Source organism: Corvus moneduloides, chromosome 5 (genome assembly GCF_009650955.1).
Source record: "Corvus moneduloides isolate bCorMon1 chromosome 5, bCorMon1.pri, whole genome shotgun sequence".
Classification (NCBI taxonomy): Eukaryota; Metazoa; Chordata; class Aves; order Passeriformes; family Corvidae; genus Corvus; species Corvus moneduloides.
Genome location: NC_045480.1, coordinates 9,176,917 through 9,201,445, shown reverse-complemented (window position 1 = coordinate 9,201,445; position 24,529 = coordinate 9,176,917). Strand labels below are relative to the sequence as shown.

Genomic DNA, 24,529 nt, shown 5'->3' with positions numbered 1-24,529 from the left:
TGGTAAGCAGTTTGATATTCTCAGTCATTCCTTGCAGAAGTTACCATCTACCATGGTGTGTCCCTGGTCTGTGTAAGGCTTCCCCTCTGGCCATCAGCTTTCTGCTGTGTGCAGGCACTGAGGCTACTCCTGAGCTCAGCAAGGCCACTTCGTCTGCTCTGCTGGGCAGAGGCTGGTGTCAGCCATAGGAACTGGTGGGACTTCTTTCCTCTTCATGGGCCTTCTAGGCATTTGGGAAAGTCAGACAGAAGCTCTGACATAGAATATTTGGCAGGTTTATTATCACTCTGAGACTGTGAGGTGTTACTTATTATTACTTATTCAGATGGTCAAAAGCATTCTATGAATGTGCTCCTTGCAGTCTTCCAGGTTTGTCTCCTAAGCTAAACAGGTATTGACTATGCCATCTTGCTTAGTTAAAATGACTTGTTATTTGTAAGGATTTGAGTTGAGAGAAGGTTGGAGTTGGGGTTTTTTTCTTCTTCAGTTAATTAAGTCTGGAGTGGAAAACTAAAATCCTTCATGCAGTCTGAACATTGGCCAAGTCTAAAAGACTAAGATGAAGATCCTCTATGGCATTAAATCCTTTAAAATATTGGTATTAGGGCTAACACTATTGCTTATTAGCAATAGAGCAGGGAAGTAAAAGCCAGAGTAAATGAGGCGTTACTTCAGTAAAAAAACAAGACCGATATAAGAAAAAGGCCAGTGTTAATAAATGTAGTCTAGAAACGAAATTTAAGTTATTATCTGTCAGATATGCAAGGTTTTGGACTGGGAAGAAGTGGGTAATGACCTATCTAGTTCTAGAAACAGTGTAATATGTTTACATGCAGGATTGTATGACATGGTTGATTTCAGTAACACAACTGGGCTCAGTGAACTGCAAAAGCTTTGGGCCAGTAGGTTTAACAACAGGAAGAGCTGGTTTTCTTGGTGTTTCATTGGGGTTTTTTTAAAGTATCTGAATTCACATGGTGTCTGATCAGTTATATACAGTGATTAGCAGCCAGAAGAATACATCTATATATTTTTTTTGGACATTAAAGGATTATTCATACTTAGTCAAGAGCACTTCAGATGTTTGCCTCTGAATGGGCTGCGGTCGTGTAATAATTCAGGTTTCAGACTATGTACTGACTCTACCATGTTTCTCACACCAAACCAAGTACATAAAATTCTCAGGTACACATGAGATTAGCAGCTCACTATTTGAGCTAGCCAGTTAGGTAACTATTTGATCTAACTGGCATGTTAATCCTGATGTTATGCTTGCATAAGCTCCTTCAAGTCTAATCAGCTGCCAATCCATGAGAGAGATGTCAGTGAGTGGAAGGTCTGAGTCCAAGGGCTACAATAATAACTACCTCCACCCCAAACTGCATTGCCTTCAAGGGAACCAGAAGTCTTTTCAATACCTGTATTAATTTGCTTTATACACGTTGCTGGCAGATTCTTACCTGTTTGGTGATACATCTGCGTAAGTCCGCTTGTAACCACATCCTCCCATTTTAATTAGGCAGTTGGACACCAGACACGCCTGGATAAGGGAACAGTGCTCGGTGGCACTTACAAGACCACAGCTATTCGTGTTCTCCGGGCTAAAAATCTTGGTGTTGAGGGAGAAGTTTAGTTTGGGAACAGAGTTACATCTTTTGCAACTACCTTTTTATGTTTGTCAGATAGCCCTTATCAAAGCCGCAGCTAACTGCTGCTGTAGCAACAAACGGAACATCGCTCTCGTCTTGGAACACGTGTTTCAGGAACTGTCTATAAGGGCGAAGGAAGGGCTGTGGTGTCAGGTAGGTGATCCCCGCGGGCCGGTTCATTTCCGAGGACGCGGCGCTGCCCTGGGTGCGGGCTCAAGCCCCGCCGCGCTCCGCGGAGCCGCTCGGGCTGGCCGGGTCCGTCCTCGGCGGCGCCGGGCGCGGGCCGGGAGCGGCTCCATCCCCGCCGGAACAGGAAGGCGGCCGGGGCGCCGCGGAGGGCCGGGGAGGAGCCGCCGCCCGCAACATCCCCGGGGAGGCTCTTGGCAGGCGGGGGCCGCCGCTCGCACACCGCGGAGCAGCGGTAGGTGTCCGCGGCGGGAGCAGCGGGGCAGGGCCGGGCGCGGCTCCCTGGCGGGTGCCGGTGCCCGGGTGCCTGGCGGGAGGACCCCGCGTCCTCCGCCTCATCTCTGCCGCGGGGAACTGCGGCTTGCCTCTGTCCCCCGGCCGAGCGCCTGCCCTGACCTGAGCCAGGGCTGTGGGAGGGAGGCAGAGGAGCCCTCCCGAGGCTGAGCGGGTAAAGCCGGGCCCGGGAAATTTTAAAGGGGGAGAAGGTGAGGTAAGAAAACTCAAAAGGATGAAATTCTGGCTGGTGGTAGATGATAAATCTCAGTTCATGCGTTAGGGCAGGGCCAGCTTTGGTGCTGATCCCTTCCTGGGAGCCACGGCATCAATCCCCCGCCCTGCGGATGGGGGCCGGGGACAGAAGCGACGAGACACGGCCGGGGAATCCCGAGGGAAGGGCTGGGGAGAGCCGGGCAGAGCCAGCGAGTGTCAGGGACTCCCGTGTGCCGAGAAACAACTTCTCCAAGCTGACATCCCTCCCTCTCCCTACGCGCCTCACGCAAGGCAGATGTCGCGGTGGAGCTGAAGTGTTCTGTTTTTGCTGTCAGGATGCCAAGGGCCTGTAAAATGTTGTCTGGTTTCCTGCCTAGAAAAAACTATGGGGAGGTTTGAACAACAAAACTGATGGAGCACAAAGGCAGAAACATGCAGTACCTTGGGATATTGTGTAAGGGAAATTGCAACCACACAGCCAAAACTGGAGCAGAGTGAAAGGTCAGTGCAAGCATGGATGGTGGGTTCGAGCTGCACACTGGCAGAAATGTTCGTGAGGAAAAGGTGTGAAGGATGTTACCTTTGTAAATAACCCTGGAATAAGTTCAGCTTGGTCAATTGTAATTCAGTGGATGAATAAAAGAATTATGAGGAAAATCAAGATAGAATCTGCCCCAATGAACCCATCCCTCAGCTGTTGGCTGGACAGACTAGGGCCAGAGAGTATTTGTTTATAGGAATGGTTATTTCGGCTCCATGTGCTCTTGTATCATTTGGGTAAGTAAATAATGCTGAATATCTGTTGCAGTGGGGATACTGCAACACGCATATATCAAACCAGGAGTCCCGTGGAAAGGAAATATATATGGACAGACAGATTCTTGATAGCTGTTTCAGAGATGTTTATTTCTCCAGCCGCATGGCCGGGGCTCAGCGGAGGAACTGCTCAATCACGGGACCAAGGGTCCTTCTGCCCACACAGGGGAACACAAACCAACCAATGGGAACGAGGCTGAGCAGGGGCAGGGAAGCCCCGTGTCTGTGCCCTCAGGGCCCCTCTCCCAGGGCTACACGGCGGGGGAGGGACCCCAACAAATATCTGTAGTGGTGATGATTTGCCGTTTTAAATAAAAGGATCTTGAACATAAATCTGCTAGTGATGAGACCAGATTGGTTAAGAGCATTTTGCCAAGAGGTAGTAAATGGATTGCAGGTGGCCTCCTTCCATGTTTATTTACCTCATGGCATTTGAGCTTTAATAATGCTTCAGTGCTAATTAACTGACTTCACAGGTAAAGAAATGTCACAATAATATTTATTGCTGGGCATGACAAAGTGTTATAGCCTTCAATTAGTGTAGTATTGTTTTCTATACACAAGTGCCTTGTGTATAGAAATATGGTACATCTGGTCTGGAATAAAATTTGTATTAAAAGTTGCTCATTGTTTTCAGTACTGACTCATCAAAGTCAATGAATGTTTTTGTATTAATTGGCTGTGGATGAAACTCTGTCTTCTTTTTTACTCTTTTAGTGCAACAAATGTTCAGGGATTTTTGCCATAGAAGGGACTGTAAATTTGATTCTTTTATGACTGAGATATCCTACATGTTTTACAAGTCTGAAATTTGCAGTTCCATGGTTTATGTATTACTCCTTGATTTTGATGTATGTTGAAAATTAGTTTATTTTCAGGATTGAGACCAACTCCTTTATTTGTTAAATATTGAAGGATATATATGGCCAGCATCCTTGTTTAGGGCTTTAAGATAGTTTTGGAGTACTATCAAAGAGAGTTAGTAGTTCTGATATTTCTGACAAAATAAAAATGCTGCCTTAATCATTTGATGCCCCAGCTCAGTGGCTATCACCTGGAGACAGAAATAAAAAAATGAAGTTTCAAAATTTTCTTCTGTTGTTTCTTGTGTTGCTCTCTGGGGTTTATCTTGAAGACAGCATTCCTGCAATAGTTAGGAAGTCTGCTTTTCTTTTTTTCTTTTTTTTTTTTAATTGTTATTATTTTGGTCATTTCTAGTATACACTGAAGGCATAAATAAACTCTTACTTGGATGTAAATATTTGGAATAGAGTGCCCTTTCATACCTATTTTACTGCAATGCTGAGTTGAAAACATTTAGGAAAGTCATATTAGTGTTGCTCACATGTTGACAAACTTCAAATGTTCCTTAGTTCTGTTCTATTTGAGGTGCTCTTATAGTAGAGTTTGTTGTTTTATTGCCTCTGTAGCCTGTTCTTAATGGAAGCAAACTTGGTGCTGAGATGATAACCAAGACTAGAGACCTGAGGGTCTTGTTCCCTTGTTCCCAGGTAGTTTAATATAGTCAGAAGGGGTTTTTTTGTGAAGTCTGTAGAAAGTGAGAATGAATCAGCAAGATACTCTTATGAAAGGCCTGCAAAAGGCTTCCTATGACTGGATATAAAAGTATTTTTTTTTAGAAGCAGAGCACTGGGAACATGGCCCTGCAAGAGAGAGGAACCAGCAGCAGCTCCATCAATGATAAGCAAGAACAGAACTATAATCGTGTTATTACAATTGTCTTCCTGGCACTCTTCATCGACTTGTTGGGATTTGCTCTCATCTTGCCACTGTTTCCTTCCATCCTTGATTACTACAGCCAGACTGAGGTGAGTAACAGAGAAAGTCAGCCCACAGAAAGTGTTAGAAAATGTAAGAAAATTCTTGAGGGAGCAATGGAAGAAAAATCACTTTCCTTGGGGCAAACCAAACAGCTGTAGGAAGATTAATAATTACCCAGCACATATGAATGGTTCATGGACTGAATTTATTTGTGAACCTGAATAAGACTCTCCACCCTTGTTTTTTCATTAAAATGAGAGATTTGTTTTGATGAAAATTCAGGTATTTCTTAGGGACTAGTCCTTGTAGTTACCAATGCTTTTGTGTCTTACACTGATGTCACAGGTGAGACAGTTCATAATGGATCTGCATGCTGGGGTTTATCTAAGAACCAAGGAGATGACAGCTTTTACCCCACCAGAGTATTTCACACAGTCGCTTGCTCCCTCCCCCAGCATGGAGTTCCATCTCACCTTCCATTCCTAGCAGGGAGCTGGCTGCTGCTCCAGGAACAGAGCAGAAGGTCTTGTTGGATCCTGGCTGTGCAGATGCTCACTGTTACCCTTCTCAGGTGTTACTGGCATTACTGGTCAAGATGAATATGTTGTCATGGGAAAATTGCTTTTGCAGGCCAAACCTCTGTCTGTCAGCCCCTTTCTAACCCCACTCCAGCTGCAGCTGTAGGCTGTCCTTCTTACACCTGTATCTCTAACCCAAACCCAAACTCCAGGGTCTTCCCCCCACTTCCAGTGTATTTCCAATAGCCAAGATCTTCACCTTCTTTTCAAGTCCTCCTCCTCTTTTTGGGAATCCTTTTTTGCACCACCTTTTCTTTCTGCATCTGGAAGCTCCTGGTTCTCCCAGGCTAAACAGTCTATGTGCAGAAGGACAGAGTGTGTCTCATGTTGCCTTTTTAATTGAAAGATTCAGGGAATGCCTGTTTAATTCAGGATTTAGCAAGTAATGGGCCTGATGGTTTGAAAAAGTTCAAATTCAGACATTCCCCTACCCGAACATCTACACCCAATTATCTGCTGTCTGTTAGCATTCACAGTTTAAGCTATTTTTGGCCTATGATCAGTGAGGAAATTTTCCCTTGTGGGGAGGAGGAGGGAAGGAATCATCTAACATTGTCTCTAGTTCTCTAAGCTCTGATGCTGTCTTTGAAAATAAAACAGAGTGACTGTCTTCCTGCTTCTACTTCCCTGTTACCTGTTTTTCAGGATGGATTCTATTTGTCATTGCAACGTGGTGTAGACTGGTTTGCAGCGATGGCTGGGATACCTCCAGAGAGGAAATACAACAGTGTCTTGTTTGGAGGTAGGGAAACCAAACAAACAAGCTAATAGCCAAAAACAATGTTCTTTCCAAGTTATTTGCAATGTTGATGTGCAGGATGACAAGAAATTCAACAGGCATGCTTGCCTGTTGTTAGTTCTACATTTAAGTAATACAGAAAATATCTCTTAGACTAGACTATAAATGATTTTGTTTTCACCACACTGATAGCAATGAAGAGTTGGACAGCCCCATCTCTATCATTTGGAGACACCTAGACAGGCAAGAGGAATGGGATAACAGGAACCTTATGAAATTCAGGAAGGACAAATTTTAAGTCCTGCCTGTGGAAAGGAGTAGTCCTTGCAAAGATACAGACTGGACACTGACTGGTGGCCCTGGGGGTCCTGATGAGCAGCAAGCTGAGCAAGAGCCAGCCCTGGCAGCAAAGGTGCCAACAGCTCCTGAAATGCATGAAATGAATCAGAGTTAGGGAAGTGATCATCTTCCTCTACTCAGCACCTGATAGACCATATCTGAATTATTTTGGTCCTCAGTACAAGGAAGGGTGTCCATACGCTGTGGTGAGTTCAGTGGAGGGCTCTGAATGGGACCCTTGTCTGGTCTGCAGTGAAAGGCAGCTTTCCAACACCTGTGGGGAGGTTATGGAGAGTGAGGATCTTCACTGAGGTGTGTGTGGGAGAAGGAGAGGCAACAGGGGTAAGTAGAAGCAGGGGAGGTTCAGAGTGGAAATACGGAGGAACATTTTTCCATTGAGGATGGTCAGTGGAACAGGCTGCCCAGAGCAGTGTCCCTCCTCAGAGATCGTCAAACCCTGATTCAGTAAGGCCCTGAACAATCTGCTCTGACCTCACAGCTGACCCTATGAGCAGGTGGTTGGAGTAGGTGACCTCCAGAGCTCCTTTTTAACCTGAGTTATCCTACGATCTTACTGAATTTGTTCTACAGATTGTTACAGAAATACAGGCCTGCTGTTCCTTGTTGTCAGACTGCCAGCTGAGGGTCAGGAGCCTGCTGTGCTGAGCCCTGGCAGTCACAGAAATTATTCTTCCTTCACAATTGATCTGCACATGATCAGAGATCAATCAGTAGGAAGCACAGGAAATAGAAACTTAGGAGTTCCAGCCTTGCTTGCCCTTTGGGTGGGTATAGTGCAGCACTGCTTCTAAATCTCATTAGTCTTATTAAAAGCAGCAGAGCTGCTGGCTTGCAGGACCCAGCAGCATTTGCTGTCACTAGGACACTGGTGTGGATGAGCTCCAGCAGGAACAGTGAGGGAAATAAGTCATGTTACACATCAGAGACTCTTCTGGCTCTTTGCCATCTAGATAGTTGTGACGAAACTGTGATTTCAGAGTATGAAGATACGAGGGCGTCTGGGTTAATTTTAATTAGACCTTCTCTACCCTCTCTTTTTAGTTAGCTGAGGCTTCCCCCAAGATAAGAAAAAGGCTTTTAAAATAAACTAAATGAAACACAAAACTAAATTAGAATATGTGTGAATGTATTGTTACTATTTAAAGTAGTTTAATTTGGTATAACAGGCATTAGGAAGTTTATAAGCCATTTTCCTCTTTCCCACCGTATCCTTGCAGGCATGTTTTTCCTTCTCTGCTCATTTTTTAGTCAAATTACTGGCTTGGAATGCTAGGAAAGTTTTCTTTGATCCCTCGGAAGCTGCTTTCTGTCTCCTCTAAGGCTTTACCAGAAGCCTCCTACTTTCAACTTCTCACCACCTCAAACTGTTTAAATAAGGGGTGGGAACTCCCAGTCCAACTTGTTGCTTTTCCTTTTACATGCTGTGTCCTGTACTCGTGGGAGTGCTGTGTGGAAAGTTTCATTACAGCTGTGATGTTAATCAGAGTCTGCTGCAGCCTTCCTGCAGCTTGTATTCCTTCAGGAATGCCACAGGGAGCATGGGATTGGGAAGGTGCTTGCAAGGTCGTCTTGGTGTTTCTCCCAGTGCCTGATGTACTTCACTCTCTTTCATATTTGCTTAGACTGCAACCACTTCAAGGCAGAACCTTCTCTGCCCGTGTCAGGGCCCTGAGGGCACCAATACTTAGTTGCTGTGACCAGTCATCACCCACACATTTTCTGCCCACTGATTCAGGAACTGTATTTCAGACTTTGTCTCCAGGGCTGTCTCTGTCCCCATCTACACTGGAGGTGTCTTGTCTCCCAGCCTACATCACAGAGTTGTTTCCACTCCTTTCTCTACCCCTGGCTCCTGCTGGTCCAGACTGGACTCCCTGGAAGGACGTGTTGAATAACCCTTGCCTTGTCTGGGACTGTCAGTGGGCCTTGTTGGCAGCACCTGCTCTGCCCAACCCATCAGACCATGGGGAGCCCAGGCTGGTGAGGGCACTGCAAGTGCTGTGGTCACCCTCAGCTCCCAGCTCCTTCCCCCATGTGGAACAGCCCTGCTTTTGCTGCATGCTGGCTTGGAAATACTTGGCATGAAAAGGTGTTTTTTCAGTGCTAGAAACACAATGAAGGGAACTGTGTGCCATACACTGCCAGTGTAAAAGTCTGTAAGATTTTTTTACACAGTTTTTTGAGCTTTGAGTTATCACAAGCAGCTCTTCTTGACAAGGTGCTCAGTATCAATATTCTGCCTCCCTCAAAGCTGATGGGAGCAGAACTTCTGGTCTGTCTCTCCTCTGCCTTTTAAAGCTTTGATAGCTGAATGATCTGAAACATATAACCCAGTTTTTCCTTTAGAGAAAAGCTGTGACAGCAAGGTATCTTTTTGCCTGCTTGTTGAGAGTGTAGTGCAAATTAATAACTCTGTGAAGCTATAAATGGCAAGAGAGAAGAGGAATTAAAGATCACAGAACCTGGAGGCAGATTTCAAAAGACCCTTGGAGTCTGTTGAAATCACTCCTACCTCTTAGGGTGCCTCAGTAACAGCAGTGCTTGAGTCCTTCTTTCTATGATAAAAAAGAAAGAGAAACTAATTAAGTGTGACAGAATCAGGTTCAAACAGTTAAAAAAGTCTTAAAAGAACTGTGACTATTAAAGACTGTGTTAGTTCTGCTGTAAGAACAGAAAATGTATGTAGTCAGCAGGGAAATATGGAGAATCGTCATTCCATAATAACCAGTGAGTGTCAAACCCTTTCTCACCAATGAAGTAACCAGAAAGTCATCCAGTTTATGCCTCTTACTCTGGTCTGTCTGTATCTGTTGCCTCAGTTAAGTAACAATGCAAGATTGGTGTTCTGAGAGTGGCATGGTTTCTGAGACAAAGGTATTCTTCATAGCTGCTGTTCTACATTTAATTTCAAGTTTTTATCACACATAGTATGATAGATCTCAAACAGCTTGGCTGTCTTTGTATTTAAGATGAAGGCAGTATAATGATACATATCTTTTTATCTTCTTTTTTTTTTTTTTTTTTAGGTCTGATTGGCTCAATCTTCTCCATCCTGCAGTTTTTCTCCTCTCCCCTCACTGGTGCTGTGTCAGACCGCTGGGGCAGAAGGCCTGTCATCTTGATGACAGTGGTATGTGTCACATGCTGATCTCAGTCATGGCATCTCAATACACAGTGGGAGGCACCGAGATCTTGTGCTTAGCACAGAAACTGAATTGTGTGTGAATTGTGACAGCCAGAGTTCAGTTTTAGAATTCAATTTTCTATATCTGTTGGTTGTGACTCTTTCTTGCCAAGTCACTTGGCCACACTTCCACGTGTAAGTGCTTAAACTGAACTTCCCAGACCCAGAACTGTACATAGAAGACACCAAAATACTTACCTGTTTCTGTCATTTTCCAAAATCCCTTTCCCCTGTGTATGGGAGAATGACTTCAGATGCTCTGTTGACAAATGTTAGACTTAATTCGTATGTATTTTAGATCATCAAGTGATTAATGAGGGCTCATCACTTCATGACCTGTTCCACAGAGCCTGGGAATTGTTTGTTAGGAAGTGCTGTATAGCACTGCAAGATGTATTTCTTATGAACATGAACATTCTCCTTATTTGGAACTCAGATTTATCTTGAATTTGGAAACAAATGGAGTGGGATGTGCAAAAATGTTTTGTGCCCAGGACTGCTTTAACTTCCACAGAATTTTGCTCTTCTAATTTTGTTAGAACAAAATGTCACAATTATATGTAGTTTGTATGGACTTGTTTCTCCTTCTTTTATATCACTGTTCAGGACATAGTGCAGTGTCAGTGTATTCAGCCATTTCTGTTACATGGGGTTTGGAGCAGCCATTGAAAACAAATAAAACCCATAAATGTTTAGCTGGGAAATGTGCAGAAATTATATACCAACTTTGCTTTGCTTTATAAAGAACCCTTTCTTGCTTCTGCAGATGGGTTTGATAGCATCATACTCACTATGGGCTGCCTCTCGGACTTTTGGCGTTTTTCTTCTCTCCAGGATCATAGGTGGAATAAGCAAAGGGAATGTCAGCCTCTCCACAGCTATAATTGCTGACTTGCACTCCCCAAAAGCACGGAGCAAGGGCATGGTGAGTTACGCTTGTGGGGTACACGTTTAGTTTTAATGGGCAACTTTTAATTGGTTTTGGGTGCTCAGTATGTCTTCCTCAGGTGTGTATTCATTGTCAAGTGAAAACATGACTTTGCATTCTGCCTTGCTTCTGGAAATATGCCGGATCATATTCCTGGGAGCTCTTGGACTTTTGCCAACAACCATCACCCACAAGTGAAACACAAATGTTCTAGAGATGGGAAAACTATCTTGTTTCAGTGTTAGAACTGTTACTCCTGCTGGAAACCTTAATTCTGATTATAATAGCTTAGAAATCAGAAGGTCTTATGGCCCAGTTTTGGCAGCTGGAATTCAGTTACAGGGCAGCCCCTTTTTCTCACCTTCCAAAGCTGTGGAAGTGCAGCAGCACAGCACGCTGTGATCCTGACTTCCTTGCACACTGCACTGGCTTAAGGATCTGAGCTCAGTGGGTAAATGATGTGACATTTGGCTGACTGAGAAGTATGAGCAGCTGCCCTATCCACTTCCAGAAGGCAGCAGCCCAGATGGAAACACCCTGCAGACTGAACTTGGCCTGTGAATTACCAGTTATATCTTTTATCCTATAAAAACCTTGGAAGCCCAGATTTCTCTTAACAGAATTTTATAAGCCACTACAGAGGACAGCTGCTTCTTGGGAGGGGGAAGGCTTTAGACTTCACAGTGATAGCTAATGAATCTTCCAAGCAATTTATTATAATCCTGGTGAGCCAAAATGCATTTTTATTTGTGGAGAGAGGTAGCCATACAGCACTAGTAAATAAAATGGGTCAGGGCCTATTTTTAGGGCCTGAGAGTTAAGTCACTTAGTACAGCATGGCTCACATCCACATGGCTTGTATTCTCTTCTTTTCCAAAGCAAAGTAGGCATGTTCATTCTGCTTTCTGGGAAGTGAACAGTATCTGACTGAAGCTATTCTCAAATACTGATGGGCCACTGCCTGTTCTGCCACTTCCCTGACTGGACAGAAAACAAAATCGTTTATTTGGAAACAGCAGGGTTTTTTTACACTTCCTGTTTTTGCTGTGCACTCCCTGCATCCTTGGGGCGATTAGGTTCTGTACCTGGTTAATCCAAATCGAGAACTGAGCTGCCTGAAAAAATGGTGTCTAAAATTCTCTGTTTGTGTATCTCTGCAGGCCATGATTGGTGTTGCTTTCTCCCTGGGCTTTACCCTGGGCCCCATGATGGGTGCTTACCTCGCCATGCAGACAGAGAAAGGAGAAGTCTTCTACCTTCGTTCAGCATTGTCAGCACTTGTGTTTTCTGTGGCTGATTTAATTTTCATCTTCCTCCTTCTTCCAGAGACACTTCCCAAGGAAAAACGGGTAAATGGACGATCAGTCTCAAGATGTATGTTTTTCTGTAAAAATAGGATTTGAGAATGGTTGAAATACTGGAAACAATGAAGAACAGGCTTAGCCAGTGTCTCAGAAATTTAGCTCATTCCTGGGATTAGGATTATTATTAAGGCTGGTGTCAAAGCAGATCATAGAATCATAGAATATTTTGGGTTGGAAGGGACCTTAAAGATCACCTATTTGCAACTCCCCTGCCGTGGGCAGGGACACCTTCTACTAGACCAGATTGATCAAAACCTCATCCAACTTGACCTTGAACACTTCCAGGGTTGGTCCCATCTCCTAGCCCAGTGTAATAAAAGAAATTCTTTATAGTTAACATGACTGCTTAATTGCTGGTTTTGGTGTTTTACGTTTAAATTTCTCAAAACCTAATGTGAACATGGGAGGGAGACTGTGGATTTTAAACTATAACCACAGGGATTCCTTGGGGAAGAATTTCAGCAAATCATAAAAGTAAATGCATCAGAGACTGGATTTTCTTTCATTTATCCAATGTATGTTATTTTCTTAACTACTATCTTGTATTTGCTTGAATATTTTGAACACTAAAGTAGCAAATTACTTTTTTCTGAGCTGTTCTGTCTTCTGCTGATAGAAAATACCTACATGTGCTAAAATTCAGTGGCTGATGGGATTTGTGGGGCCAAACACTTATTAACATTGATTTAATATTGTGTGATTGGACACTGTCCAAGGTGTATCTGATTAAAAGTCTCTTAGAAGAGTTTCCTTTGTAGCATGAGAGAGGTGGAATTCAGCCTGGGTACTCAATTTGAGGTTTTCACTGGATTGGGTCTTTGCTGTGATCCCTGGTTTCTAGGCAGCACACAGTTTTTGGAGCGTGCTTGGTCTCTGGATAGCCAAACCCATTTGACATTGAGAATTGTTTAGGAAACTTTTATCTGCAATGATCCTACCAGGGCAAAACTTTGCCCCTTCCCTGAGTGTTTCCTAGCAGGTTGTGTCCCATGTGAAATCTGTTGCTCACACTGTGTTCCCAAGCTCTACAGCTATTTTATTTTCTTTTAACAACTCTTCCATGTGTCATCTGTTCCTATTTCCTATTTGGCTGTTTCTAAACAATCTGGATAAAATCCTGTTCTTAGTTAGAGCTGCACACTCCGGGAAGGTGGCAACACGGTGACATAGGGAAGTGCAGCAGAGTGAATCTGTGTTCTATAAACAGTTCCTAATTTGCTGTAGAGTGATTAAATGGCTTCAGTGCCTTTTAGGATTATGATGACTGAATAGATCCCTCCCCCTTTTATTATCCTTTTGAAAGTTCTGATCAGCTGGTCTGTGTTAGCCAACACCACTGAATTTTGGTAAGGAAGGAGCTCTCTGTCACTGCTTTTTGGGACTCTGCCCCTGTACAGCAGTGGGTGCTGCATGAGGTGCTGCTCAGGGCCAGGTCCCAGTCACACAAAGTACAGAATGTTTGCCTGCTCATGAGAGATTGGTTTGGGGCTTTTTGTGGTTGGTGTCAGTGCTCGTGTGCTGTCAGCCTCCATCTGGGCATGTGATCCAGTGTTCACTTATTAGGCTGCTCTGCTCTCTTCTTTGGTAATTCCTCCACTTTCTGAGCGGGAGTGAGCCCTTTTCTCGGCCAGTGGATGACAGAGGAAAGGCAGGTATGTTGGCTGCCTTTCTGGAACTTGGCTGGGCTGAGCTGGAGCAGGTGCTCCTGCAGTATAGGAGTGGAATATGTTGGAAGGACAAATCTGTAAAAAGAGGGGAAATCATCATGATGAGTGGCAGGAGGATGTGCCAGTGGGATCAGACATCTGTTTCCTTGAAGTTTGCCGTGTTCCTGTTATACCCTTGTTTCTCTATCAGTCTGCTTTTCACAGGAGAGAGTATTTCATATTGATTCATGTTGGAATTAACTTGTAGGAAGGGGAAAATGGAGGGGGATGGGGAACAGGGATGTGTTTTCATCCAAAGAAAATAGCATTTTTACTCCCTTCCTTCCTCTTTTTGTCAACTGTTCCATGAGTTGATCAGCTGAAGAGAGCCAGACACTGGCCTTATGATAGCCAAAACAGCTTCTGCTGTGACCTGACTGGGAGAGGGGAGAAATAGGAAGGTCTCTACTGAAATCTGTCCCCTTTAAGAGCTTTTGAGTTAGTTTTTAGCTAAGCTAGCCATGAGAGAGGCTGCCTAGTTGGAGGGAGGGTCTTACAACTCTCTTTTTCTGGACTGTGTGCAGGGCTATGCAGTATCAGTAGCAGACTTGTGCTCTGTGCATACTGAACGTGTCTGGTTTGCAAGGTAAGGCTGCAGCCTTCCAAAGGCCAGGCTGCATTGCTCATGTGGGCTGACTCTGCCTTCCAGACTTGTTACTGTGTCTTTCTGCATTAGAGGACAACAGAATGAGCAAAGACACTGTGAAAAATGTCTGCCATTCAAGGTGGCTTTTGGGGTGATCATGAAGTAAAATAGAGCAATTGTGGTGTAATAAATCATAAGCATAGAAATTAAATACAGGTTAGATGTTGCAAAGTTTGAACCTGTGAAGAAACTAAACTACATGTATCTGCTGACATTGACTGAAATTGGCAGTGTATACCTTTTGGGGGATGGTGAAACTCTTCAGCCAGGTTTAGGACAATGTTTTCATTATGGATTAGTGGATGAAGTCACTTCTAGACCACTGTTTCTATGGCAAAGACAGGAGAAATTGCAAAACATTTATGTGTGTGCACACAAACACACCTACATTAAAAAATCTAATAGATATGTATATTTCATGAAACACTTAAGATTTTAAACATATGCATATATAATGTATGAGCTGCTTGGCATCCTGTCTGACTTGGATAATAATTCAAAACAGGTACAAACTACAGGGTATTTTTATTACTGGCAAACATGCTTGTGGGGTTTTGCTTGTGCCCAGATTCTCTGTGCTGTAGTGCAAACCCCATCGTACCAGCACATTCAGGAACTGGGGATTGCCGAAAGCCAGCTTCAGGAAATCCTCTTAGACTTCTTAATAGCGTGAGCAAACTTCTTGGGTGTGTCTGTTTACTCTCTACAACAAATGCAGTGGGAGGGAGAATAAATATCCCAGTATGTTCTGTGTGAATCAGCAACGTCATGGCTTCCCCAGTCTATTGAACTGGTTGCTGTTGTGAGACTAATGGGCTTCAGACTCTGCTGCCGGGTACTCAGAAGCTCTGACTATCAAAACAAGACAGGGGTCACGGTAATACCATATTGAAGGTTGACTTGTTTACAGCTTCATTAAATCCAGCCCGTAATGAGTCCCCAGGTCATGCACTGAGATTAAGTTCTACTGATAATCTGACCTTTAATCTCTGCCTTCAAAGGGATAATAGCTCCCTCCCTCCCTCTCTGGGAAGAGAAGGAAGCTCATCAGATAAAGCCTGTGCAGTGCTTTGAAGGCGTGAAATACTGCGTGTGATTATTCAGGATTCTTGAATGTCTTATCTCTTCCTGTGACTGTTGTATAAAGTGACAGGCTAAATTCTACTCTAAAAAAATTATTTCCCTAATAATGTAGGAAATTTGATTTCTAATCATTTAGACATTACTTCTTTTAGTGTTTTCTTTAATTTTCTATAGTTTAGAATTAAAAAAAAAAAAGTAAATTCTCTGTAGATGGAAGAATAAGCATCTTCCAAGTGCCTGTGGGTAAGGAGCAGGGAGAGTGCCAGTAGGTGCATAATTAGGTTCAGATGTTGTATGCAGTACAAGGCCCAAAAGTGTTACAAAATAAATTTTCCTCTTTGAAAAGCCACACATTGTGGCTGGGCAGAATCTCCTTGGAAATTTGTCTAAAATATCTCCAAAGAATCTCTCTAAAAAAATTATATTTTCCTTCTCTTCCCCAGGAGGTGTCACTGGCTGGCTAAAATAGCAACCAGTACCAAAACAGACCAGTGTTTGATATGCTGTGCATACTGGTCTCAGATTTGTAGCAATGGAGCAAATCCTCAGCTTCCTGTGAGCTTGCAGGCAGATGGGCCATTATTTTCCCAATAAATGTTCTTTGGACATGAGGGATGATGCAAAAGGTGAACCAAATAAAGCCACCTTCAAGGCTGTGGAGAATGAGCCTCTTCTGCTTTGTAAGAACCCAGAGAAGAAACTCTCTCTTGTCTTCAGTGATAGCTGCTATCAATGCTTTACCTTTCAGTTACAGTGCTGGAGCCAGTTCTGGGTTCAGAAAGTCTGGGTTGTTACTGAGGCCCACTCAAATCCCAATGCCAGGTGCCTTGTTTCATCTCAGATGATTTGGGTAGGTGTAGAGGCACATTTGGTGGTTACTGTCAGTTCCTAGCAGTGGTTATTACATTAGGATTTTAAATAAACCTCTTTCTGTCTTTGATCAGGTCTCTTCTGTGACATCTGGGCTTCAGGCAGCAGTTGACTTGCTCAGTCCTTTGGCTTTATTTCAGTTCTCTGCAGTCACCCGAGGAAAGGAATCCCCTTCAGAGCAGAGTAAGTGTCAGATGGCTTTTTATGGTAATACTCTGTGTCTTTTTGTGTGGCATTGGTCTCTAAGTGAAAACTGTACTCAAACCATTCAGAAGCAGCACTCTTTGCTCATTTAAAAGCTACCTTAGTAACTTATGAAGAGGCAATTGGAAGTTCCATTGGACCTTGGTCCTCTTATACCCAAAAGAAGGTTTTGAATACGAGTGTTTTGAAGATTCCTGACTTGATACTTGTGTTTTCCTCAGCCACTGGCTGCAGCATGGGGTAGGTTGCAGTAAGTGAAGTGATTTAAAGGTAGATGAAGGCATGAGCAAGGGAGATGTGAGTTTGCTTATTCAAGCTGCAAGCCAGGAACTTCAGAGTAGAATTTTATTTCTCAATTCAGACTTGGCGATGTAGGATTCACTACATCTCTGTAGGACTCATTTTGTGGCATGTCTTGTATGGATATTTAAAATCAGCATCTGAGGTGAGAACATTTCCCTGTGCAGCTGATAAATGTTGCTCTTCTATTGTGATTTTATTCTCAGCCTTTGTTTGGAAAACTCCACCATGTTTCATTCCCTACCTCCCACCCTCTTGGTGTTTGTTTGGGTTTTTTGTTTGTTTAGATCTTCAGAATCTCAAAATTTTGGGCCTGGCCTACTTCCTGTACCTGTTCCTGTTTTCCGGCTTGGAGTATACACTGAGTTTTCTCACTCACCAGAGATTCCACTTCAGCAGGTATTGCACATTTAGAATATAAATGTTGTATATTTTGACTAGGATATTTTCCAAAATCTTGATTTAAGGTTTCTTCATGTATTTTCAAGAGAGGCTTTCTGACATTAGTAAAACCACTCAGTAAAGCCACCCCTGCGTTCAGTGGTACTTGGGCTTTGTGAGAAGAATTTATGAAATACAGGCACAGTGTTTATCATGAAAGGAAGTACTCAATCTGCAGCTTCTAAAAAGTAGGGAATATAAATACCCAAGATTAAATTAAAGCTCCTGATATAGGTATAGCTGGGCTAGTTGTATTGATTATAGTTTTATAGATTATAGAAAAGCCTTTTATTGCTCAGAAGAGTTTTTGGGTATCAGGACAAATTTTGCAGCTCACAGAGGCAAAGGATGGGGGGATATCTGCATGATGATATTTGCTCATCAGCACTCTGCATTGCATATGGGGTGCAGTCATGTCACAGAGCCTGATTTCCTGTAGTCAAACACCAGAGAAGAAAGAGAACAGAGTCCATCAACAGCTCAGCTTGAAATACTTTTCCTGCCAGCTCATAGGAAGAATTCCAGCCAGGAACGTGAACTTGCAACTTGATTCCTGGGCATGCCCTTCCCTTTGAGTAATTCTCAGGGGGTTGTCTCATCTTTCCGTGTCTGTCTTTCATTACAGTTTGTGGCTTAAGTAATCTGTGTGTGTCAAGGAGAGGTTTTGTAGTGCACTGAGCTTTGTTGTGTCCTGTGCATTCAGGGCAGCCCTCAGTGAGGTGCAGAGCTGTGTGCCAGCAGTACAGCTCTGAGACAGCCAGCTTGTTATGGAGGTGAGGCCCTTCAGTTGAGAATATCCACATAGTTCACAGAATATCCACAATAAGAGAGGGGAAAGGGAAAAGTGAAGAAAATTGAAGGGTGGAGGGAGTGATGTCTCAGACTTCCCAGTGTGACACCCCATCACCACCACGTTGTGCCTTGCTGACCTCCATCAAACCCTCCATGAGTTGCACCTTGGAAACCAACAACTCTCATGCACATGGCACAGATGTCCACAGCACAGGGTAATTTATGTGTTGAGTCGTTGTGGGCCACCCCAGAAACCCTGACCTACCCCACAGCAGTCCAGAGGTGGCTGCAGCACTTGCCAGCATTGTCCCATCCATAGGATGAGGCCTTGGAGTTTTCCCTTCTTGCTCTCTGCTTGCCATGGCAGCTGTTGCCAGTGTGCTGAGAGCTCTGCAGTGCTGAGTGAGCCCCAAAGGCATTTTGTCTCCCTTGCTCAGAGAGGGTCAGCACAGGAGCGGTGAATCCCAGGGCAGAATGCTCCGTGTGTGACTCCATAATCCGTGTTTTTGCCTCCCTTCCAGCATGCAGCAGGGCAAGATGTTTTTCTTTATTGGAATAACAATGGCTGTGATCCAGGGAGGCTATGCTCGCCGAATCAAGCCAGGAAATGAAATCAGAGCTGTAAAAAGGGTAAAAAAAAAAAATCAATTATTTCTTTTTCTCCCCCCCCCCGCCCAAATCTGATATGTTAATTTTCAGTCTGAAGTGCAGTGAAGGGTAGTTGGAGGCTATAACTGTATTTGTCCTATCAAAAGAAATTTCTGTCTCATCTATTCAGCTAAATGACTTCTCAAAACTGGTTGTTGGGCACTTATCTGTCTAACTAAACTTTGGAACATTAGAGCCCTTTCTTATGATACGAGCAACAATATTATTGACACTTTGTGTTCCTCATATTTAATTGCAATAAGGAATGAGAGCAGATTGTCCATCTGTGCAAATTAGGTAAAATATTGCGAAGAGTATACTTTATTTCAGTGGTTTCTCTTGCAATGCAGACATTGAAACTACTAAAGCTGCTTCAGGGCTGATCTCTGACTCTTTCTGGGAAATTATTTTCAGTCTGGCTATCTTTGTGCTTGACAGGCTTTCCCTAGAGTATATTTCACTGCTGGGCAGGGAGAAGTAGATTCTTTTTCCAGTCTTTGGTTTGTGATCATCAGTATTACACGTAACAAAAGCATGTACCAGTGTTCAGACCAAGGTTTCACTGACAAAAGTGTACATTCCTTTGTTTTGCTTAGCTCTGTCTTCACAGAGATGCTGCAGCTGCTGCACTGGGATGACAGGGAACAGCTCCCTGCAGTTTATACAGCTGTGGGGACAGTAGAAATGTCTTGTCCTTTACATTTGTGTGTGGAACTAAACAAAGCACTACCTTGGCTCCTTGGCAATAGCTTTGCTTGGTCTGTTAGAGCCTTGATTAATGTATTTTACATTATTTTGAGGCCAGTGTGATTTCAGTGGTGGCAGGGTAGAAGATTTCCAAACTGCTGCATTCCAGTGAATTGACTCAGCTTCTCCTAAAGTGGTTTCTGCTGGTGAAACAATCTCCACCCTGGTCCCTGGCAGGCAAATGTCAGGCTGCTGGTGTCAGGTTTCCCTGTGGATGAACATCAGCTGCTGTGTTGGTGCTGCTTCATCCTCCACATCAGCTTCCCCTGTGTGCTCTGCCAGCCTGCTGTGTTTGCTGGCACTGCACTGCCCTTTGCACCTCTCATTTTTCTACTCCTTCCTCTTCCCTGCAATGAGATCTGCAGTTACCTCAAACCCTTATTTGCTGGGCTGATGGCTCCTCATGGACACCCATGTCCACAATGCAAAGACCCCCTGGCCTTGGGGCACTCTCTCCAGGGACACCAGTGGGTTTTGTGGGAGTTCCCCCCTTTGCTGAAGTTACTCTGGCAGTTTGTCAATCTGTACCATATGGCAAACGTGGCCTCTCTTAGCACCGTGGTTACAGTAGCTCATTTATCACTGAATCTTCAAAATGAGGCACTCAGTGGCAGTGAATACCCTCCTTTATCACACACGAAGCAGATCTGATCTGTTTTTTCTGCAGGAGCTCTGTAAGCGAGGGAGACATCACAGGGGAAGTCTAGCTCTTGGAGGAGATGGAGAATGCTTTTTATTTTTGGGGTTTGAATTTTAGATGCACCCTCTCTTCCCTTTTTTCCTCTTGGCTACAGAAATCTGAAAGCTAAAGATAAAATCAGCCAATACAGCTGAACAAAAGCAGAGGAGCTGTAGTCCTGCTGCACACAAGCTTTTTCTTCTTTTGTGCCAGCTCAGGAGATGAAGAGTTAAAGCCAGATTTCTGTGCAGGTCAACACAGAACAAGATAAAAAATCCCCCCAACACAACAGATCTGTAGAGAGAGAACTTGCATGTGGTGTGCAATCGTGACAGTGAGAGGGAACAGGAAAGTTCATTGTGCTGGTGTGTGGCCAGCCAGGTGACTTTGAAATGTCTGCTGGGGAAGAAAGGGCTTCTTCTGCTTGTAACTTGTGTGCTGTCCTATCAGCGGAAGGGAACTGGCAGGACACCTAGAGTGAGGCTTTAACAATCGCAGCACAGATGTAACCGTGTGACTCATTCCTTTTGCAGGCTATTATGTTGCTGATTCCAGCGTTCCTGTTAATTGGATGGGCTGCAAATATGACCATGCTGAGTGCTGGACTGTTGCTGTACTCCTTCGGTGAGCTGTTCAAAGGGCACTGCAAGCTAAGCACAAATGATTTTTCTTCATGTATTTATTCACACTGTTAAAAAAGATGCACTTCGAATTTCAAACTACAAGTAACAGAAAGTTGACACTTCGGTTTATGAAATATGAAAGAAACAGTGTCTGGGGTTTTTCTGATGCTGTTTGTATCTCAGGAAGTTGTCATGGTGGTATTTGGAAGCATCCCCAGCACTCCTGTTGTCTTGTCTCACTGGGGAGCTCTTAGAGGATGGTTTTTTAATGCCTCATCTTAGCAGACCTAGAAGCTAAATATTCACTAAGTAGCTCAGTTCAGGAAAAAAAGCAAGATATTTAATCTTTGTACCTGTGTGGTGGTTGGATTATTTCTTAGGCCAAAGGCTGGAGACCTGCACACTCTGAGGGTGTTCAAACTGAGCAAGAGTGAGGGTCAGATGTTTTAAGTGTTTGCATAAGTTCTGCCAACATAAGCTGTTGTTCAGGGAAACACTGAAGTTGGATCCATCTACTGGATGTCTAAAAAGAGATTTCAGGTATTACCAATGCTGCTAACTATTGTTAAGCAGCTCCATATATTACTAATTAAAAAAGTGGACTTCTCTTTTGCATGGTACAGCTTGATTTAGGAGTAAACTGTAAGCCACAAAATGCACCTATTGGGTCTATTATTTGTCTGGGGCCAGCTGTGTCTTGAACAGGTGAGGAGTGAGAGGAGGTGTTTATTTTGTTTAACCATATTTGAGTGCTCCCTGGCCCCTTCCTGTGCAGCAAACTCAATTTCTTCCCAGTTAAGCCAGCTAGAAATGCCTCTGTGGGGATTCTCTTCCCCTTCTCTTCCTCTCTCTGCCCAGCAGTTGGGGCACCTGCAGTTAAAGCAACCTTGATCATTTCTGCTCTCTCTCTGTACTTCCCTCTCCTTCCCTTCCCTTTCTTCCCTGAAACAATTCTGCTTTGTATGGTTGAGGCACTTCTTTCTTGGCAGAAAAGGCCCCTATTTCAGTAATAGGGCAGTGATTGCTGAACAAGTCTGGGCTTTTGTGTCCAAAAAATTTTGTAACCTTTTCTTCTTGGACATGACTGTCTTATTTCCCAAGACAGCCTGTAGCTGCCTCTCATCCCTGAGTCCAGTGCACTGCCTGCACAGGGACAGTGTCACTCTGGGTACAGCCACCTCATTGTCTGGTTGGAACATGAGCAATTCCCTGCTCCACCTGATAAGATCACGGTGATTTGGAAAACTGCCAGCTGGCTGATCAGCCCCATCCATCCCTGTCCCGTGGGCTCACTATGGGAATGAGGGATGCAAATGTGAAACAGCTGCTCGGAGCACTCGTGGCTCTGGGCTGTTCCTGCAGGTTGCCTTGGAGGGGGTGTTTCCATTATTGAACTGGGTTAAACCTGATGACTCAGTGGTGGTGGAGTGCCCAGAGCTCAGCATATTTCTCTGCAGCAGTAACAAGCTTGGGCCACATTTTTCACTGTTGGTCTTGCAACTGTTCTGAGTTCTGCTGTTCACTGACAGTCTCTTCTGTGGATTTTTCCAGCTGCAGCTATTGTTATCCCATGTTTGTCAGCAGTGGTGTCAGGCTATGGTGAGTATCCTTCCTGCTCTGACCAGCTGCCCTTGGCCACATCACTGACCTTTGCATTGACTTGGCTCAGATTATACAGAACTGACCTTGAGTGTATTGCAGCATCAACAGGAACAGTTGTGGGTCCATCTCGGGTCATTCTGCAGGGGAGCACAGGGAAGCAGCCCCTGGCTCATACCTGTCTCGTAACTGGTAATTTCAGCACCAACAGCAATGCTCTGCTCAGCGTGACCATCAGTATCACACCTGAATTTTGTACTGTGTAACACAGTCCAGTGGGATGGGGAAACTGCAGCAGCCTCATTGCTGGCGGTGATGAAGATGAGAAGTGGGCAAAGGCCACAAACAGCACTGAGGAGGGAACAGCCTGGGCTCTCTGAAAGAGACACCAGCCATCCCTGCCATCAGTGAAATAATTTCTTGCTGATTCCTTAGAAAAGACCTCCTAAAGAACCTCCTGAAACCTTCTGGCACTGGTTGCTATGGAACTTTGTAAAGCAGATGTAGCTGTAGTGCCATCTGTGGCTAACATGGCTTTGTGTCAGCTGGGGGCCAGGACTGCAGTGCTTGCTGAGGTGGAAAAGCAAGGCTTTGCTCATTAATGTCACTTTTATGTTGCTCTTACTTAACGTGCACACACAGTCCTGTGTTTATTGTACACCTGGGCCTCCTCAGAAAATCCTGTGTACAATGTGAAGCTTTTGTTTTGGATAGGTTCAGGGGTTTTGGGGAGGTTGCAGAACATGCCCTACAAATCGTCCCGGAAAAGCATTCGCACCAGGCCCTGGTGTTTATGCAGTGAAGCAGTTGTGAGGGCCTTGGGGGAGGGCAGGTAAATGCAGATTGGGCACTGGGTGTGAAATGATGGGAGGGGGAGATGCGAGTGGGAAATACCCCAAAAGAACAAGGCTCCCAGAGCTACAGCTGTGCCCTGCCCCAAGCAAAACCCCACACAGTGTCACACTCTGCTTGCACAGGCACTGCTGGCCAGAAGGGACGAGTCATGGGCATCCTGAGGAGCCTGGGTGCCCTAGCCAGAGCCCTGGGACCCATCCTGGCAGCTGCAGGTGAGTGTGGCCTTGTGTTCCTTCCTCCCTTTGGCACCAGACAGCCCAGGTGGGGCAGAAGGGGCACAGGTACCCCCTGCCTGGGGTCAGAGCCCCTGAGCATTTCAGGATAAAGGGACAGAGGAAGGGAAAGCAGCCTCAGAGCTTGAACTTGGGCTAATGGTAACATCAAGTAAGCCAGAACGTGTTTCCTGAGTGCAGCCATGTGCCAAGCTCCCAGCACTCTCTGGCTCTGCCAAGGGGTCAGTAATTCTGTTCAGCTGTGCAGGTACCATGTGAGCATGACAGCTTTGAGGGCATTCACACATCTGCAAGGACAAGCACAGTATCAATATGAATCCCCTTTCTTTTGCAGTTTACTGGCTGGCCGGGGCAGAGATTTGCTTCACTGTCTGTGGAGCTTTCTTCCTTGTCCCCCTGGCTTTACTCAGGTTGATAAAACAGCAGACAAAGGAGGAGTAGAAAGGAACCACAAAACTACCACTAGCTTCCAAGGACCTCTGCAAGACCTGACTCTTGGCACCTGACTCTGCTGAGCAAATAGGAAAAGGAGGATTTTGGTCTTCTGGAAGGATATACACGATGCCCATTTGCAGCAACACCACACAGCAGTTATGTTTAAGGTGGCCTCCCAGCCAGCTGGGTTAGCTTTGCAAATAGAAAAACACCAAACAAATGAAGACAGACACACACACACCCCAAGGAGTTGAGTTAGGCATTAAGAGCAGCAGAGAAGCAGAGACAGCACACCAGCAGCAGGCCTGGAGCCTCCCCACTCACCAGGTGTTGTTGCACACAGGGCTCTGCTCCTTGCCCCGAGCCACTGCAGGGGCTGGGCTGGTACAAGAGATCTGCAAATGCTGCATCCACACCTGCAAACGTGATGGTCAAACAAAAGCAGAAGCACACTACAGGCTCCCTGGGACCCCACTGGTACTTTCACACAGGTGGACTGTTTTTAATATACATTACATTTGGAGAGATGTTTTATATTTCTAATACTGTGTGATGTTTTTGATGACCATGCCCTGTTCTTTTTGCATTACAAT

At 44.6% G+C, this 24,529-nt stretch overlaps 1 protein-coding gene across 5 annotated transcripts; it reads left to right on the top strand.

Moving 5' to 3' along the window:
* Nucleotides 1-1,526: 1,526 nt before the first annotated feature.
* On the top strand, nt 1,527-24,139 carry MFSD10 (major facilitator superfamily domain containing 10). 5 transcript variants are annotated; one of them, XM_032108778.1, is made up of 13 exons: nt 1,527-1,802; nt 4,781-4,969; nt 6,146-6,242; nt 9,626-9,729; nt 10,550-10,708; nt 11,872-12,060; nt 16,455-16,563; nt 17,172-17,283; nt 18,639-18,747; nt 20,725-20,815; nt 22,366-22,413; nt 23,391-23,480; nt 23,836-24,139. In XM_032108778.1, the coding sequence occupies exons 2-13, from the start codon at nt 4,799-4,801 to the stop codon at nt 23,940-23,942; spliced, it is 1,386 nt and encodes a 461-aa protein (XP_031964669.1). In that variant the 5' UTR covers nt 1,527-1,802; nt 4,781-4,798; the 3' UTR covers nt 23,943-24,139. The 5 variants fall into 5 exon arrangements, with proteins under 5 accessions (XP_031964669.1, XP_031964670.1, XP_031964666.1 ...); XM_032108775.1 differs by lacking the exon at nt 1,527-1,802 and adding an exon at nt 1,938-2,070; XM_032108777.1 differs by lacking the exon at nt 1,527-1,802 and adding an exon at nt 2,105-2,325.
* Nucleotides 24,140-24,529: the final 390 nt, after the last annotated feature.

Bases quoted from the DNA above. Each gene is read 5' to 3' on its own strand.
- MFSD10 (XM_032108778.1), top strand. From the start codon at position 4,799: ATGGCCCTGCAAGAGAGAGGAACCAGCAGCAGCTCCATCAATGATAAG. The intron at 9,730-10,549 runs GTATGTGTCACA...TTGCTTCTGCAG, and splicing joins CTGTCATCTTGATGACAGTG to ATGGGTTTGATAGCATCATA. The intron at 12,061-16,454 runs GTAAATGGACGA...GTCTTTGATCAG, and splicing joins CACTTCCCAAGGAAAAACGG to GTCTCTTCTGTGACATCTGG.